This window comes from Ochotona curzoniae, unplaced genomic scaffold (genome assembly GCF_017591425.1).
Source record: "Ochotona curzoniae isolate NIBS_2020 unplaced genomic scaffold, NIBS_Ocur_1.0 contig_3432, whole genome shotgun sequence".
Taxonomy (NCBI): Eukaryota; Metazoa; Chordata; class Mammalia; order Lagomorpha; family Ochotonidae; genus Ochotona; species Ochotona curzoniae.
In genome coordinates, this window is record NW_024465859.1 from 9,795,001 (window position 1) to 9,814,653 (window position 19,653).

At 41.1% G+C, this 19,653-nt stretch overlaps 1 protein-coding gene across 3 annotated transcripts in view; it reads left to right on the top strand.

Annotated features, from left to right (window-relative positions):
• ELP4 (elongator acetyltransferase complex subunit 4) overlaps positions 1-14,572 on the top strand; it is a 227,507-nt gene extending 212,935 nt beyond the window's left edge. For all 3 annotated transcript variants that reach the window (XM_040980038.1, XM_040980040.1, XM_040980039.1), the window contains one exon: positions 14,071-14,572. In XM_040980038.1, the coding sequence (XP_040835972.1) occupies positions 14,071-14,216 (146 nt within the window). In that variant the 3' untranslated portion in view covers positions 14,217-14,572. The remainder of the gene's footprint in view (positions 1-14,070) is intronic.
• Positions 14,573-19,653: the final 5,081 nt, after the last annotated feature.

A 19,653-nucleotide genomic window follows, 5' to 3' on the forward strand; every position in this document is an offset into this window, starting at 1 on the left:
CGTGTCCATGAGGAGAAGCAGCGTCACCGCGGTGGGTATTTCTCATTCATGAGGAAAGATTTTCACACAGCCCATATAGGAAAAAAATAAAATCACATTTCATTGACATACCGCCTAACTGCCTTTGCAGAAAAGCTCATACAGCATGACAAAAATAATAGCACAACCATCAGTGCACCCCAAACTGGTGAGAGAAGTTAGTAAGCATTCAACTGAGGTCGAACAGAAAATGAATGCTTGTATCATATCCTTTCCTTTCACATGCATCCCAGGTAGACTTAGTGAAACACCTATAGTAAAGAACTTGCCCATGCATGTAGAACAACATAAAATCAGATTCAAAAGTTCCAGGAAATCAGCCTGCTTCAAAAAAAACCATTAAAGTGTGCCTATCCCTCAAGTTTCTCAAAAGTATTAATTGTCATATTTGAGTCACATAAATATGCTTCAGCTTGAAGTAACCCAAATTTGCTTGTAGAGGAGCCCTCTTCGTGGGGGTGTGGGGGCAGGGAGGGTGAGAGAGGACTCAATAGCACCCGGCCATGAAACCTGCCTTTGGGCAGCACAAGCTTCAGCGCTGAATGCCCAGAAATACTTTGCAGACACTCTAGGCTGCCTAGCAATGGGGATTTTCTAATTCTGGGGAGCTTGACAAAGTAAATACAACTATTGAACATAAGGCAGTGCCTAATGAAAAACAATTCCCCCCTTGTAAACACCTACATTTGGCCCCATTATGAATTTTTTCTTCATAACCAGGAACTAATAGATCCTTAGATTGGGGTGGGGTTGGGGGGAGGGAGCTGAGGTCTGATAGGAAACAGAGAGCAGTGGAGAGATCTGTTGCCATTGGGTTGCGTCACCTTGCTTCCTCCATGAAGCACTGCATACCCCATCTGGGGGCTTTGTTGAGGAATGCTCCATGTACACTGTAGTGCATTATGCACAGAAGCACACTGGTCATTATGCTGTCAGGACTCACTGGTGCACAGCCAAAAGGAAATCATCAACATGTAGTCATATATATGATACAATCCACAAAACGTGACTGCCCCATTTCCAAAAGGATTGCCCATCAAAAGCTGCCAGTTGTGAACAATGTTTAGCAGCTGACATTAATACGATAACCTTTGTGATCTGGCAAATTCCTGGACTCCTGCATTGTCCTATTTTATAATTCATGCGACCTGGAACTCCATAACCATCAGTCAGACCTCTGACAGTCCCTGCACTGAATAGTGGATCTGTTGCAGCCTGAAAAATCACTAGGATTTAGGGTCTGCCCTAGAGTATACACACGTATTTATCTACTAACAATTTGTTGCATAGGAGGTTTTGGATCTTAGTAAGAAGAAAGCATTAGTTTGCATTCTAGCAGACAAAAACAAGAGAGTACAACCTCCTGCCACCTCCAATGCAGTTTACACATCATATGCTATAAAATAAAATGGAAGGAGATTTAAAATAAAAGAATTCTGTAATAATTGGTATTTCTTAAAGAAGTTTATTTTTTCCAAGTTGCATAGTCAGCTCTAAAAACATATATTTCTAAAATTACTTAGTATGTTTAGACCACCTGAGGAGTATCACCTAAAATGCTGTTCCTTGAATGTTCCCTCATTCTTATCGAGCAGGGAAGAGACTTCCTTGCAAAGCAGGCTTGAAAATCCTGTCAAAATAGCAGTCCACCCACAAGAAAATGTGAGTTTTGTTCTGTTTGCTACAACAGCAGCAGCAGGCTCAGATCCCAAGCATCCCTGCACTTGGCCTTGCTGAAGCTTCATTCAAATTCTACACACTCCGGAGCTTATATGCTCCTGTCTGGAGCGTGAGTTCCGGGGACATACAAGCCTTGGGTTCAGTGGCAGTTGAAGAACAGCAACAAAGGTTGCCCTACTAAGAAGTCCTGCTGCTCAAATAAGTGAAGATGAATGGGAAGGAGGCACTTGGAGAGATATGGGGGAGACCAGTTAGGCAGTGATGCCCCGATAGGTCACAGGCATGGTAGTGGCCATGTGTGACTTCTCCATTCTAGCCTTTTGTCCCAGAGAAGAGACGTCTGGAATTACCATGACCGTGTGAAAGCATCTCTCACTATGTTTTTACCACCCAAGTTTAGATAACAATTTAAGTTGTGTTATTTTATGTCATCTAGTAGGTTTTTTTTTTTTTCTGATCCTGCACAAGTGGGAAAATGATGGAAATAAAATTAACAAAAGAACAAAGAGGGGGAGGACAGAAAAAAAGGGGAAAGAACACTAATCAGTCGAGTTTTACTTTAAAAACCATTTCAAGGAAAGTTCTCCAGGAGTGGTCTAGGTTGCTCTCTATCACTGTAATGAAATAAGGGAGGGAAGCAGCATGACCCCCCCACACACACCTACAATGGCTGAGCATTCAGGAACCCTTGTACTGAGGCAGTGCTATTCTTATTTTATGAGTTATTCTTTATTTATGATGATTTATTTGAAATGATGACATGAGAGGGAAAGAGTGAGCCTGGAAGAGAAAGATATTTTAATCTGCTATTTCACACTGCAGATCTATGCAGCAGTAACCAGGGCTGGACAACAATGAAACCCAGAGTCTGAAATTCTTCGTAAGTCTCCCGTGTGGTAGGTAGGAACCCAAGTTTTGGTGTCAACACCAGCTGCTTTTCAGGCACATTAGCAGGAAGCTAGACCAGAGGCAGAGGTAGGACTCAAACCCAAGTACTCTACTGCGAGATGCAGGCATCCTACGGGATAACACAGCTGCTCCCAAAAGATACCCCAAAAGACTCAGCAAACTTTCTACCTACAAATACCATTGCTAAAGATTCCCCATTCGTGGACCTGCCACATGGGACTCAACCCTCTTGAGCAGACGAGATTCAAGACCACCATACCGCACAGATACAGGGACTGCTGGGGTGAGGAGGCTGTGATAATGTAGGTTGCTGGGTGAGAATATTTACTCTGAATCAGAAGAAAGTAGAATCTAGAACAGTCAGGGGAAAATTGATTTTGAGGGGAAAAAACTATGATAGAACATTTGCATTTCTGACAAATACTATTTTATATTGAAAGCATGTGTGTGTGTGTGTATCCCTCTAAGATTGTGAGTTCCATGAAATCAGAGATCTTGTCTGTCTGGTTCATTCTTTTGTCTCCAGTGTTAGGAGAGCAATGGATAAAAAGCGTTGGCTAAAGGCGGCTTTCCTGAGTTCATATTCCACTTGAATGCCCTGAAGTTGCAGTGCCACTTCTGCACTTTTGCCATTGTTTGGGAGATGGTCCCACAACTAGCTGCAAGGGAGGTTTGGAAAGCAAGCCTTTAATCAGAACAGCCTTGTATTCAAGGGTATCTACTGCTAAAGGAAAAGGAGAAAGTAGATATCGGAGCATAATTACTGGTTTCTGCTATGGATCACAACCCTTTGGAACTTAACTATTGTTGCCCAACCTTCTTCCTTCAAAGAAAAGGAGGTGAGTGGTGAGGACTCTTGCTGGCTAGACATGACAAGATGTCTCTGTTCTGGCAGTAGAAGACTTCAGCTCAGTTTGTAGTGCCTGGATCTGCTCAGGAAGAAACCTTTCCCATTACCTTCTGTATCCTTTCTCAAAGTTCTTTGTTCATTATCATCTACAGCTGCATGAAATCATATTGAAGGCTACCCAGGTTTCCCCATTCACTTATTGATAAATCAGATTTGGGGACCTAAGGAGATTTTGTAGGTTGAACAATTACAGGCTGGGCCCGGCGCAGTGGCCTAATGGTTGAAGTCCTCGCCTTGAGCACTCCAGGATCCCATATGAGCGCCGGTTATAATCCTGTAGCCCCACTTCCCATCCAGCTCCTTGCTTGTGGCCTGGGAAAGCAGTCAAGGCTAGCCCAATGCCTCGGGACCCTCTACCTGCATAGGAGATCTGAAAGAAGCTCCTGGTTCTTGCATTTGGATCAGCTCAGCTCCAGCCATTGCAGTCACTTGAGTGAATCATCAGACAGATCTCCCTCTCTATCTCTCCTCCTCTTCTCTGTGTATCTGACTTTGCAATAAGAATAAATAAATCTTAGTTTTTTTTTAAGATTTATTTTTATTATTTTTATATTGGAAAGGCGGATATACAGAGAGGAGAGTCAGAGAGGAAGATCTTCTGTCCGATGCTTCACTCCCCAAGTGAGCGCAATGGCTGATGCTATACCGATCCGAAGCCAGGAGCCTCTTCCGGGTCTCCCACGCGGGTGCAGGGTCCCAAAGCCATGGGCCGTCCTCGACTGCTTTCCCAGGCCACAGGCAGGGAGCTGGATGGGAAGCAAGGCCGCTAAAACCAAGTATAAAATAATAACAATAATAATAATTACAGGCTTTTGGCCGGAGTTTGGCATTACAGTTCCCTCAAAACTGTAGAAGATTCCCAGTCTGTTTGCTTCTCTTTGGTTCCTCAAGCAAGTAATTCGACCAAAGAGCTCGTCCAAATGTAGTTCTGTGGTTCAGTTGTAGGAAACAAATGCCATCTAATTGCTTTATGCAGAAAGAAGTGTATGACAAAAATTTGGCGGTAAGTGAGATAACTGTGAAAGGGTTAGAGGGCACTCTTGCCAAACTGGCCTCCAGGAGAGCTGCTATACCTTCCCCAGCCAGGAAGGTGAGGAAATGGGAGACCGCCACTTGCTCTGCTAACTGAAGACAAGCACCTCTGTTGCTGCGTCTTGGGGGTTTAGTAAGATTCGTTGCCACCACTGTAAAAGTTTCTTGACCCCTACAGAGCAAGTAACTTACCCCGAGACCTCGGTCTGGCCTCTGCTTTTACAACTGCCTCTCGACTCTCACGAGTTTTAGGACTGATCAGTGGAATACTGATGCCAAAAACTAGCTCCACACGCTGCTTGTCATGCACAGCAAGCAAACATCTTCTGCTTCTCTTCCATCTTCTAAATTGAACAAAGGCATCTAAACCTAATTTACACCTCTCTAGTCCATGACATGCAAGAAGGCTTAGAATGGACACAAATGCCTATTCTGTTTGTTAGCCACAACTGTTACATCTTAGTTTCTGACCTCTATTCCTCCCTTACCCCCTCTCTCACCCTATTAGTAGCTATCTGGAAGTCATCTGAAATAATAAACTTGGGTGGGAATGCAACACCCTTAATCTGACTTTTTACTGAGCTGGCTCCCATTTTCTGGCCAGCAATTTAACAGAGGTATTTACCAAAGGCTTAGGGGCACAGATGTCACCTGCAGAGGTTGCCTGCCTTGGTGTGCAGGTGCAGAAACAGCTGGGTATTTTCAGTTCTGTGAGGCCCAAAATTACCAAGTCTTTAGTCACTTTAGATTGTGGGCGGTAGACAGAACCCCTCCCTTACAGAGTGTAGTTCCTTTCCTCTCCTTGCAAATTCTGTAGCAGCAGCTGGAGCTTTTTTTCTTTATAAAGATCTTTGCTAAAAATGGCCAGAAACAACCAACACACCGATATTCTGAATGTCTCCAATGTTTCATATGAAGGCACATATTAGGAGGTTTAAGCTTTGCCTTCTTAGCTATCACATGCATAAAGAATTACCAGCTTTCCTATCCGTAGCATTTGACTCCATTCTCTGTCTTCCAGTCACTCAGGCTGTTAATACAGAAATGCAAAAATACAATGGGTTAAGTGATATGGAAATCCATCTATCTTGAAGCAGGCATTTGGCATAGCAGTTAAGAATCTACTTGGGATGCCTGCATCCCACATTGGAGAGGTTCAAGTTTTGGCTTCATTTCCAATTCCAGGTTTCTGCTGGTGCGTACGCTGAGAGGCAGCAGAGGGTGGCTCAAGCTTTGAGTTCCTACTGTTCCTTTGGAAGACCCAGTTGAGTTCTAGATTTCCAGCTTTGGACTAGCCCAGCCCTGTCTATTAGGTACATTTAAAGAGTGAAACAGTGGGTACAGATGTCTATCTCTCCTCTTCTATTCCTTTCCCTTCCAGCTCTCATTCAAAAAAATTTTTTTGAAGAAAACTTATTATTGAAATGTTTGTCATTAGTAGGACATAGTATTTATTTAATAAGTAAGACATTTTAAAAAAATGTTCATACATCTGTCACACAGAAGCCTATGCTTTTTGAGTGGCCAAACAGTATCAGAAGAACCCCGAATCTTCCTGTTGCAGCCTCCAAACATGGGCCAAGATGGCCACTTCCACATGGACATGCAAGTCCACCTTTCAACAAGTGAGAATTGTCCCTAGCGTCTATAGAACCTAGAGTAGGAATGCAAATTAGGAATATTACTACTATTATAATATGCCTAAGTATTTTAAAACTCATCAAGCCAATAAACCATTAAATATGCTTTGTGTTGCCTCCTTATAAACATAGCACCCTGAAGAGCTACATCTATGCTTGGGATCAGCATCCCACCCCAAAACCAGGAGGTCCTGGAGGACTGGCCTCAGCCCTTTCTCCTTCTCTTCCCACCAAGACTCCCTTCCCATACACAGGGAGTCACTCAGACATGATTGTGAACACCCTGCCTTTGCATCCAAACTCTACTGCACTTCAGGAAATTCCCGGGTTCGCAGTACCAGCACATAGTCTATAAAGAAGGCTGTAGGCTCTAGCGTTACATTCCTGTAGGGCTGGAATTCATCATCCCTAATGAGAATCCTCCCTGAAGGAGGGGTGCATCAGGGCTCAGGGCAAAGGCCCTCTGGTCTAACGTCTAGAAGCCACACGGAAAGAAAAAAACAGTGGATAGCACATCCCTGCTACAGTTAATCACTGTGCTTCCACTCAAGATGAAGTGACCAGAACTTAGAACTCATTCTGCCTCAACTTTTGGGAAAAGGAATATAGGAAATGTTGTCATTATTCTGGGGGGTCATGTGGACCCATTTATAATCAGAGACTATTTTACTTGCTATAAAAGAACAAATATTGGAAGTAAACTAGCAGTCCCCGCCACAGACGCGTGCCTTTTCACACATCACACTTTTGTTTAGACAAGTGAGTTCTTCGTAGTCTGCTTTCAGAGAGGTGAAGTTGGAGACAAGACAATACTGTCAGTTATAATTGACGGTCAAAATAATTGCACACCTGAGCATTTTTCAATGGGCAGTCAATATGCATGTTCCAACTGGGGAAGTTTACTTAATTTTCGGATCAGTAAAAAAAAAAAATGCATTTTTTTTTTCAATTCAAAGAATATAGAATGGTTGTGACAATCAGTGGAACAATATTAATGTTAAGTTCTGAGAGTGATTGCTTCTTAAACAAAGACTTAAACCTAACACTTAACCAGGCTTGACAAAATTATTGTATCCAGAAATACTCAGGCACCGCCAAATAAACACCAGCCAATTCATAAAGAGCAAAATTTGATTCTAACCTTGTTTCTATTAGACTATTCACATGTGATAAAACTGCATCTTGCACAATGCAAAACTTTAACCACATGTAGAACAATTGCAATGAAGTTCAATGTAAAAATTATGAGTATAATTGTAACAGTAAAAAATAAGTGTGTAATAGTGTATAACATGAACTTGTTTCCCAAGTTGAAAAAATGCTCTGAAGTCTTGTACAGAAATAATGACAGTTCTGTGACCATAATTATATCAAGATTGCTTCGCCCGTCTCCTTCCCTCTGCCCTTTTCCCTGGAGGGAAGTCAGTTTGCCCACAAAGAAAAGGGGGGAAAAAAAACCTCTCTAAGCATAAGAGTAGCACAGATTCTAAGCACAGCACTTTACCTTCTGCCTTCTCAGCTGGTGGGGGGAATCAGGTGTGCATTTCCTTTGTCAGAATCCAAGATTAGAGCCCCAGGCAGTGGACAGTGGCTCCCATACCAAGTGACTGCTCCTGGATGGCCATTGTCTTGCTATACCCCTCTCAAATCTATGACATTTTACTCTTTGTCTTCCAGTATCCAGTTACTCTTTCTTCCATAATAATAGTCCTGTCAAACATTTTTTTTTGCACATTCTTCAACATTTTCCATTCCCTCCTTGCAGCCTATTTTTGGCTATGTCTAGGTTCTGGACATGAGCAGAAGTGATGTGCCCAACTACCAGGTGTCACCTGCATGGCCCTTTCTTCCCCCAAGCAGAGAGCTAGCAAAAGCATCAGCCATGAGGCCAGGAGTGTAAAGCACTGTGAAGAATAGCAGGCCTGTCCTTCCAGCTCAGACTGTCCTTTGTTGAACAATAAGGGGAAAAGAAATAAATGTCTATCTTTCTAAGCCGTTGTTAGAAAGGCAGGGTCTCTATATTACAACTACTTAGTTTGTACTCTGATTCACTGTCTACTGTTCACATTAGAACACAACAGAATATACCCACAGAAAGCAGCAAATCATCCTTCGGGGGAGACCATCATACAGTAGCAATGAACAGAACAGTATATCTTTTGTGCATTTGTTCCCTCCAAATTATATAAAAGGAAAAGGTGCTCTTAAAACTCAAGAGAAAAGACAGTCTTCTGATGTTTTCTTTGTTATGTTGTGAGCAGTGAAGACATCTACTCTAAAGATAAGTTTTTAAAATAAAGTGGACATTTGGCACAGCAGTTAAGCATTTGAGCACACCCACATCCTATGTTATGGTGCCTGGTTCAAGTCCCGACTCCTCTGCTTCTGATCCAGCTTCCTGCTAGAGCACACCTTGTGAGGCAGTAGATGATGGCTCAGACATTGGATCCTTCCCACTCATGTGCAAGAACCCGATAGAATTCGAGGCCTCTGTCTTCAACTTTGCCCTGCCATTGGCTTTTGTTGGCATTTGTGTAGAGTCCCAGGAAATGGAACATCTTTCTCTCTCTCTTTCAAATAAGATTAAAATATCATAAAAGTTTTTAGAAATTAAAAATTAGACTCCGAATCGCCTTCCAAATGCAATTGTACGTATTAGGACTGGTGCAGAAACTGCACATCTGATATGCCCCATCTTCATGAATGCCTTGCTGAGTTTGAGTAAGATGTTTAGACATCATAAGTCCCAGAAGCAGGGACCATACTTGCAGGTTTCTTCCTATCTCCTTACACAGTCTGGTAAAAGACAGTGTGTCCCAGTAAGTCTAAAATTCTCTTCCTGTCATTTGTTGTTATGTGTAGTTCAATACATTTCTAGATTGATTTCCTTATTCACTTAGCTTTGGGGGCGGTAAAGTGAACATTTAGCCTCATAGGGTTTTTTGTTTTGTTTTGTTAGATTTTTATTTATTTTTATTGGAAAGGTAGATTTACTGGAAGATGAAGAGAAAGATTTTCCTTCCACTGGTTCACTCCCCAAGTGGCTGTAATGACTAGAGCCAGGAGCTTCTTTCAGGTCTCCCACATAGATACCATATTTCAAGGCTTTGGGTCATCCTCCATTGCTTTCCCAGACCATAAGCAGGAAGCTGGATGGGACATGGAATAGCCAGGATGCAAACTGGTGCCCAAAATGATCCTGAGGTTTGAAGGAGAAAGATTAACCAATTAAGCCATCACACTGGGCCCATATTTTGTTTTGTGTTAAGATTTATTTATTTTTATCTGAAAGACAGATTTTACAGAGGAGAGACTGAGAGAAGGTCTTCTATCCACTGCTTCACTGCCCAAATGGTCATAATGGCCGGAGTATAGCTGAGCTGAATCTTGGAACCACGAGCTTCCCCAACATGGGTGCAGGGTCTCAAGGATTTAGGCATTTTCTGCTACCTTCATGGACCATAAGCAGAGAGATGGATCAAAAGTGGAAAAGCTGGTACACAAGGAGGACTGACTCATCCAGGTCACACCAAGAGTGGCCAGTGGGCCTTTGGTGCAGTAGTTAAAATGCCTCTTTGCACACCTGTATCTCATGCTAGTTTGCCTAAATTGGAGTCCTGGCTCTGCTTCCAATTCCAGCTTTCTGTTAGCGGACATTCTGGGAGACAGCAGATCGCTCAAGTAGAAGACCTGGATTGACTTGGCTCCTGACTTCCACCTGGCTGTTGAGGAGGCATTTGAGGAGTTAACCAGCACATGGGAGATATTTCTTTCTTTCTTTCTCTCTCTCTCTCTCCCACTCCCATCTTCTCTATCTTCCCACCTCTGAACTCCTTTTCAAATAAGTTCAATAAATAAATATTATGGGAAAAAAAGAGTGAGAGACGAAGGCAGATATCAAAGTGCCCCTCCTGGGTACCTGCTCATTGCTCTTACCAGCCAGCCCTGGCCATCTCTGCTAAGGTTGCCAACACACAATCTGTGTGCCCTAAGATGTTTACAAGTTTTTGTTTAAATTGTCTATACATTAAAGGAAAAAATTTCAAATAGCTTAGAAACTTTCTGAGATATTAATTCTGTTTCCATGATTCTGAAAAACACAAATTGGGATGTCTCAGGCAGTGTCAGAAATATGTAAAAGGATTAAAACAGATCTCAATCTAACTGTTAAAAATTAAAATGTACTACAGCAAGTGTCTTCAAAAAGCAGTGCCTTATGACTTGATCTTAACAAAATATGAAAAATGTAAGCTGATTAGACTTACTTTAATGACTATTTACCTGCAGTTTGTCTCAAATGCAGGTGTAATCTAGATTCATTATCTTGCCCTGTCTAGAAACTTGAGTGCTGAGCATAGGTCTGGCCAACTGGGAGAAAAGGAATTAGGAAGGAAGCTCTTGTGCCAGGAAACCCAATTCTGTGTATCCATAGATCCAAGTAGTTGCTGACTCAGATGGAACAGAGGGTAGACTGTAGCTAAGCCCAAAAATGAGACAGAGAGGCAGGCAGTACTTGCTTCTGCCTTGGCGTTTCCAAGCAAACCACGTTGCTGTTGCTGCTTTGTTCTGAACCTGGGCTTCCTACAGGCCTAAGGATGTGTTAAGACAGGAGCCCTCGTACCCGGCCAGAATGATGTGTTGGCTCCCTCCTTTGCAGTGCTGAGAGGTAAAGACCCACTGAGGCAGTAGAATTGCTGCAAATCATCCAGGCCCATTCAGGAGCCTTAGGAGTTGTCACACCTTTTCCAGATCCTTTTGCCCACATAGAAATCATCTGTTTAGATGAGGTATTAATGGAAGAAGTAGGCAGGCAGCCAGCCAGATTCCCACCTCCTGTGTCAGCAGTGTAGTCCCTTCCTCCCAGAACTGAGAAAGGAAACCCAGGCAGAAAAAGCATTCAGCTCAAGACAAGATAGGATTTTTCTTTGGCCTCTTGCCTCAGAACCCCAGCTGTAAAAGGAGAAAGACACATACCTACAGAGTCTACAAGGTGGAGAATAATATGATTTTTTACTAGTCTGCCTTTTTTTTAAGGAAGCCAGTAGTTGGTGAAACCTCCACATGTGAAAGTTTCTGTAGCCTGCAGCCTTACAGCTTCAGTCTAAAGGAGGTCACCACGCAATGCAGGGACGCTGGCAGCATATGCTTTTTTCAGGAGACAGATCTGGGGTAGAGCAACATCTGAACACTTATGTGTCAAGTGTGTAAATGCTTTGGAAGCCTCAAAGGAAAAGTCCCTGACACAACTGGCAAGCCCGAAACCTGAGCTCTCGTTCTTCCTGCCTGCTTCACATTGCACTGACGTGGTGCACAGGGGAAGTTCAGAAAGAAGGAAAACAAAACCCACTGCTTTGGACTTTGGGCTGCATCATAAATGCATTCAAGTAATAACCAATGAAAGCAGGCAAAACTCACATAGATTCACCGCTTCCCAAGAGCCTTGCTTGGAGTTTTTCAAAGGTCGTGGGTAGGCAATTAGTTTTATATTGCAGCCATTGGTTAAGAACAATTAATTATATCACCCAAAATGTTTTTGAGTCTTAGAAGTTTGCGCAAGAATGATATTTGACTTTCCTGCAAAGCCATTCAACTGGAAAAATTTCCAAACGTGTAGCACATCACATTTAGTTACTTCTGCTAAGAAGGGCCTTCAGCCAACTGGCTTGCATGTATTTCCCAGAAAAGCAGAGAAAGAAAAACGCTTAGCCAATCAACAAGCAAATAGATAAGTCTCTGAAACAGAATATTGTATGCCAGTCCTGAATACACCATGCTAGTTTCCCGATTTTCATAATGCGAACACCATGAAAATTCACCCAAACCCTGTGATTTTAAGGACATGCTGCTTCTCCTGCTTAGCAGATCCTGGTGCTGCAGTAGAATCCAATTCCTTACTCATGAGCTACTCCACCCATTTCCATGAAGCTCTTCCTTGTTCCCCACCTCCCACCATGATTTCTGCTTTGTCTTTCCAATATACATGCAGTGTTTGCCTATGAATATCACCTATGAATATCACCTTCCTTGCCTTACTGAGCTGCCAGGAAAGTGTGGACCATTACAGAGTCTCAGTGGGCCTCTGTTCTTAGATCCTCTCAGTCCTTTGCTTCAAGTAGACTCTAAACATTTGTTAACCTCAGTTGATTTCCCAAACAACATCAGCTGTGAGGTTCCAACCAAAATCATGCCTACATGTGCACGCATGCAAACACACACACACACACACACGCATCTCTTTTATTTTCTCAAGTTTTAGCTGCCTTTCAGAGTGTGCATATATCTTAGTTATACTTCCTTTGCTTGTTAGCAGTGACTACAAGATCATAAGGAAGCGCTAAAACTCAAACATACAGTTAAAAAAAATCCTCTTTCATCATTTGCACTCTGATAGTTAACACAACCAATACATGGGTGACATTAGTTTAGAAACATACCTGCCTTTTGGACTCTTAAGCCTTCATATTTCGTTTCTGCCTGAAATCCTTTCTGGAACAAACTAGACTTTGAAGAAAGCAGAAGAGTTTTGAAACAAGGAAACTGATATGTCTTTATTGAAGCTGGTTTCCTTTCTCATTCATAAAATAGAAACCTACTCACTTCATAAGCAACAGGCTAGGAGCAAAGGCTACAAATGAAGAATTCTACAAGAATATTGCAGCTTTTCTCAACCCTCTTGGCCTGTCTGGCATCTGCCTATAATTGTCTTTCACCCTAGTTGTATTTTCAAACAAGCAACTACAAGCTGAAATCAAGGAAGACTATTTTCATAAATAATCTTAAGTGTTTTAAATATTTTGATTGTTCACAGCTTGTGTTTACATAGCAATAAAGAAGCCTTTTTATCAGGAAGAAACTAGCTAAAACATATGCTTGTTAGAGCATAATATTTGGACCAAAAAAATGGTTCTGCTCTTTTTTATTTATTTATTTATTTTTCCATATTGAGGGGAGTTTTCCAAATGAAGAATTTCAGACTAGTACCAGGCCAATTCTACCTGAGAATCCTTAGTTGATCATCTGTGAAGAGCCCCACCCTGCCTTCCTTTCAGCCTTCTCCACCCACGTGCCTGGTGTAACAGATACAGCTGTTCTTCAGTGTTATGGGAGGGGGCCGATTCCAGGGCTCCCCTGGACACCAGAACCCAGGGATGATGCTCAGTCCCCTGATGGTTACATAGAACCTCTGTGCATCCTGTGTCTGCTGCTATCAACTGTATCTCAAAAAAAGCAATTGGGAAGGGGACTTGTTCAAAGACACAGTATACATGACCCAACGTTAGGCAATAGAAGTAGGCTTGTCAAGACCTATAACGGATGCTATAACTAATTACCAAAGCATATAAAAAAATACTGATCCTGACTGGAATATTTTAATTATGTCAATATTTCTGTGAACATTGTAGTTGAAGGCACAGCCCTGAAATCAAATCATCAGGAAAATTTACAGACCATTGAGGGACTCGATCTTTTCTGTAGAACTGCATTGGATTTTAAAAAAAAAAAAAAAGCATTTTGGAGCCCTGCAAAAACAAATTGCAGAAAACTCTGTTATTTATGTGATATTTTTTTGATAATGAACTTATTTGTGTGCTTACATGTTATATCATTTCTACCAAACAAGAAAAAAAAGATCTTACTACATTAAGATTTGGACTCCAAAAATGGCTACAATGTATAAAGTTGAGTAGAAATGGTGTGTGGTTATACTGAGCTTCAGTCTGAAGGATTGTTTTAGCAGGAATTTTATATGCAAGACTAAGTGATCATCAACAGAGCATAATATTGTCTGTGAAGTATTCTAGTGAAAGCGAAATTAATTTTTTTCTTTTTCCCCTTCCCCCCTCTTGAATTCTGCCATAGCGACTGCATCTGCCTCCAGACTTGTCGGACACAGTGAGCCGCTCAAGCAAACAGGATCTGGCAGACTCCTCCAAGCTGCTGGGCCCAGGCTGTGGCACGATGGCCAGAGGCGAGAAGCACCTGGACTTCTAAGGGCTCCTCCTTAGCTGCTGCCTGTGGAAGCCTAGGATGCCCTAATTAGGATTGCTAACAGCTTATGTAAATATTTTTCTTAATGATGTGACTCCCCCCCCCCAGTCCTTGGGAAACACAGTTATGACTGCAAAATGGAAAATTCTCATTTTCTAACCAACTTTTTTATGCAGAAGTAGTACATCAGAGATTTTACTTTTTTTTTCTTTCTGCATTATTTACAGAAAATAGTATTTATTTTTTAATTAAAAGAATAAGCCGAAATGCAAGATGCCCTACTGAGGTCAGTACTGTATTTGTACTAGTTAGGATCGTGGCAAAAGGACAGGTGATAGCAGCTGGAAATAAAATACTGTAAAATTCAAGAACATATTTTGTCTTTATTTCTGAAAAAGTTACTTGCTGCCAAAAATGTTTATTTTTTCAGGAAAAATCGGTTTGCTAATATATATAATAAATTTGCACTTACATACCCTATTATTAAATTGAGAAAGACAAAATAACATTTGTGGATCTAGGTATCATTAAAAAATAATCAGTCTGCTATTGTAGCTAATAAATATCAAGATCTTGAGTGATCGAGAACATTGAAAAAGAAGTTGTTCCATTTAGTAGTCCTAAACAGCTGACGTCAGCATTATGAAATTATGTCATCAGATGTAATTCAGGATGGAAATGCAAACTGACCTATACATCAATGCTAGGATACCAGGGGCAAAACAGGGAGTGAAGCTTGGTGAGTTTTTAGAACATGGGTCTGAAAAAAATGCACCTAACCCCCCTTTACAGTGCACCACATGAACCTTTGGTGAATTCCAAAGATTTAAGGGGAATGTAAATTTCCAAACCTGCAAGTGTGCCTTTTGCAGTCTGCAACACATTAAAACAGTTTTCATGTGAGACGTTGGTGTTTTGAATTACAGTTTCACACTCCCAAGGCTTTTCCAAATAACAGATGAAAAGGAACAAGTAGAAAAGTAATTTGCTTATTTAAGTGAAGCCTCTTGATTTTGAAAAAAAAAAAAAGTGTTAAAGAACCAGTGGGACAAACTGGATTTCCAAAATGCGTTTTCAAATGCCTTCAACTGTTGTGAAGCAGTTGTAACTAGCGTGTTAAGCAGTTGGCTTTTAATATACTACAAATTATACTTGATTTGTTCTCGACAACATTATAGAAAACAAAGAGTTGGTTTTTAAAACTGTCTAACCAACATGATGAATGTCAGTCACTTAAAAAAAACCCACTGTAGCATAAACACACGCTGTATACAGCTTTTATTCAGAATTAGAATAATTGAATCAATGACAGTGATTTGCCAGGATGTCAAATCTCTCCATCATATCCTGTCACTACCAGTTTATTTTTTGTGATCAAAATCAAAAAGAAAACTAGTTTTTGTCACTCACTATTTCATTAGTACTAAAAATCGGGTCTCTTCTATTTTCTTAGTATGTCTGATTTTTTTTTCACTTCTTTTAATTCTAAAGACACAACTTCTTCCTCATTTTCTTTTCAAAATAAAGTTTCAGAATTGATCTGTCAGTTAAAATTAGAGGGCTTTTATATTAAGAAAAGGTGCTTTAAAAATTTAAAGCAACTTTAAAAAATCAATTTTGTCCATAGATAATAAATAATGTTGTACAGAGTCCACAAAAGCTTTGCTATGTCCTTTGAAATCAGGAACAATCTGAACCAATTCAAATGAATATTTTAGTCAGGTTATTATTTTAATAACTCTAACCTTTTTTTTTTACTGTGTTGAGATTCATTTTATACAAAAATACAACCGAACAATCACATAGCATTTGACTCTGAAAAGGAAATGTGAGGTCATCAGATATGTAAATTACTTGTCAAAATACTTACTAGGTCATTGATTTACTTCTCCCCTACCATGTCCATAAAATTAACAGCCAATTACTAGTTAATATATGCTCTGCAAACAGATAAAAGGCAGAAAAGTGTCCATATCTGAACTCCATTTAAGAAACTTTTCAAACTCAGTGAAAGTACATTTTGAATAGTAAGATACCTGAATTTTCCAAAATAAATCAGATCCAAGTGCTTTGGTTCACCTGGCAGGCTTTGTAAAAATCAGCCACTGGAGAGGGAATGTAGAGGCTTATTTCCCTCTGATAAAAAAAAACCCTAAATCTGTATTTGGAAACGTGACTTGTTACTCTTTACATTAATATTCACTACATAGGAAATACTGATCTTTAACAGTGCTACTGCATGTAGATACACACACCGTTTTGATACCTTGATTTTTTTTTTTAATTATCAACTTGCCAGGGAGGTCCTTAAGAACAGTGCCAAACACAGTGTCTAAAATGTGCTCCTATCCTGTAATGTTTCTGACGTATGAACTTCCAAATCCTTTGCGCTATTCATTTCTTACGCTAGAGTTGCCTTTCTTTAACAGGAGGTAAATATTTTGACTACTGCAGTCTGCTCAGGTGCTGGGGTTCTAAGACCTTATGGATTTCTGTTTGAGGACCACCAGACAGGATCCAGTTTTCTCCCCCTCTCTTCCATTTATTGCTGCCTCTGGGATCTTCAGCTACTAACAGTGGACGAAATAAAATGACTTCAAAAGGAAGCAACCCTCTCCGATCAATTCCCTATCTTTCAATTTGAACGAATCACACACATGCGCATGCCAGGGACTTGGGGGAGCCCTTGGTCATTGGCTTAAGCCCATTAATGCCATTTCTAAGACATCATGTTACTATTATCCAAAGACAGTTACCATCAACTGCATGGAAATTAACAATACTAGCCCTTAGTACTTACACTTGGAACTTTAAGAATGAGCAATTCAGATATTGATGATTGAGGCCAAAAAAAAAAAAAAAAATGTGACTCCTGTTCTTGAAAAATAGAAAAGAGAAGAACATGTTTTTGACCTTGGCAAGTTAAACATACTAAAAATAAAAGCCTAAAGAAAAAAATCTTAAGGCCTCGAGCAAAAAAAAAAAAATAAAATAAAGACACCAATCTACAATGACATTCAGTGAGAAAGCTGAAACCACAATAACACCATATTAATACAATAGTATCAACGAACTTCTGGAAAGCTGATTATGATTTTTAAAAAAAAAAGTAGAAATGGTCGTGAGCCATCTCAAGAAGTCAGCCGTTCACCACTTCTTCACCACAGAAGAATTAGAGAAGCTTAGTTTAGGGGTTAAAAATGTTCTTGGAAATTCAGTGCAGTAAATCAAGCTTTTTTTTTTTTTGTTAAGAGTATCTTGAGTATTACCTAGATGTTGAATCCTATTAACCTGGCTTCCCCTAATCCATCAAATTTGAGGGAAAATTTTGTTGTCAATACTGTGTCTGTACTAAGGCCGTCACAAATGGTCTTCTTCCTGGTGAAATGGTATCCAAACAACCCTGTAGATTTCCCAATGATAAATACAGAAGATACACTGACCAATAAGTAAACAAGCAAAAAGAAGTTCTTTCAACCACAAGGGAACACCGACACACAGCGCCAGCCGTGCCTGCCAAGCAGGATGCCCAGAGCTCAGCGTAGAAGAACAGCTCCTCTCCCCAGGGTGTGGGCAGAAGGCAAAGCAGCCGTGTCTGTCCTGCTGGACCACACGGTTTGTGGGACCAGCAGCCGCTTCCTCCCCCTAAACCAGGCTATGCCACTGTGCCAGGCAACCGTGAGCCTCAGGGAACACGTTGAAGTACTCAGGTGCATCCGCACAGCCCTTCCTCCTGCCCTTGTGCCATTCCCAGTGCTCGCACTCAGTGTGCCACACCCAGTTCTCCAAAAGTCCAGGCACCAGTGGCTGCCTGGCTCCAGCCCAAACCCAATCCAGTTGGATCGTGTCCCTTCTCTCGGAGTAGATGGCAGCCAGCAGCTGCAGTCCACACCCTCACACAGCAGTTTTCTAACAGATCTCCCAGTACACATCCCCAAGGCACTGTGGGCTGCAAAGTGTCAAGAGGCAGAAATGGCCGCATGGGCAACTGTCCCAGCGGTGCACAAGTGCACACACTGCACTGCAGAGAGGTGCCAGGTGCAGTGCGGGCTGCCCCTAAACCCAGCTATGTGCACAAGGACAGCAACACTGCAGTCAGCTTAGATGTTTCTCAGTGTACAGCATTGTTGGTAAGTAGCAGGTCAGACTGACGAATCTCCATTTTCTGTTCACAAATGCTTTTGCTAGAGAACAAGAGGTGTTGAACTAAAATGTTCTCTTTAACTCCTCCAACGAATTTCTGTGTTTCTGATCATCTGCTTTTAGGAATTTAAACAGTGGAAGTGTGCCCCTTTTACCAGAGGCTTCTGCGTTGTGATCCAGCCTGCCAGGAACCCCAGGTCTTTTTTTTTTTTTTTCACTGAAGTTTGCAGAAGAGAACTCTGTGATATTGACTTATATGTTGCACAGAGCAGACAGAAATAAAGGTCTCCGTCAGGCCTTTTTTACCCAACAAAGGCTTACTTTTTTTCCCATCCTTTGCTTGGGCTCCAGCACTCCTGCCCTGCGTGCCGCCACTTTAAACATGATCAGATCTGTGCTCCATTGCAAATAACAACTGACCAACAATGGACCCTGCTTCATAGATTTGGGAATGTTTGGCTTAAGCTGCCAATGACTGAAGGCCTTTAACTCCCAGCGGCCAGTCACACTCCGCTTTGTTGTTGTCTGTTGATGTGTCTGTGCTCATTATTCCTTGACATGCAACATCCCCCCCTCAACCCTCCACCCATCCACAAGATTCAAATGGGAACAGCTGTAGTGGTTCAATGGGAAATGATGCCTCTTGTGCAAAAGGGAGGGAGACAGAAAAGGGAGAGGGCCTATTTGAGAAAGGCAACAGCTTTCAGAGAGTTATTTAAGAAATCTACTTTTGAATATACTTCAGTGAAATCATTGTTGAAATAGGCTGACAATGGAAATCTGTCCAGATTGAAAATGCCAGCCCTAATTCAAAAAACAATTCCTAGTTAGTAGCTTTTTGCATTTTTAAATTATTTCTAGACTTGGGCTTTCAAATAAATGGCTAAGTAGGAAATGTCACCATTTTCTGTAAATGTTGTGTGAATGGGCACAGATCTAGAAAAAGCTTTAAGTGGGATTGTTTTTCTCTTTATGATGTCTGTACAAATCATTTTGTTAAGGATCATCAGGATATAAAGTGGAGTATGTGTGAAAATAGCCATTGGTTCAAGATATTAACCAAATGTGGAAACAAAATTTGTAACACCACACTATGAGGTTAAAAAGAAAATAGTATAATAAAGGAAATACAAAGGCTTTGGCATGGTTTTTACAATCAACAATGGTTAATTTTGATATGTAGTTGTGAACAACTTCAAAACACTTAAGTTTAAAACTCTTGCAAGCACTTTTAATTGATTAGGAATGAATTCTAGATGCACAAAATGATTGGACTGTGAACAGTAATACATCTATTTCTAAGAACAATTA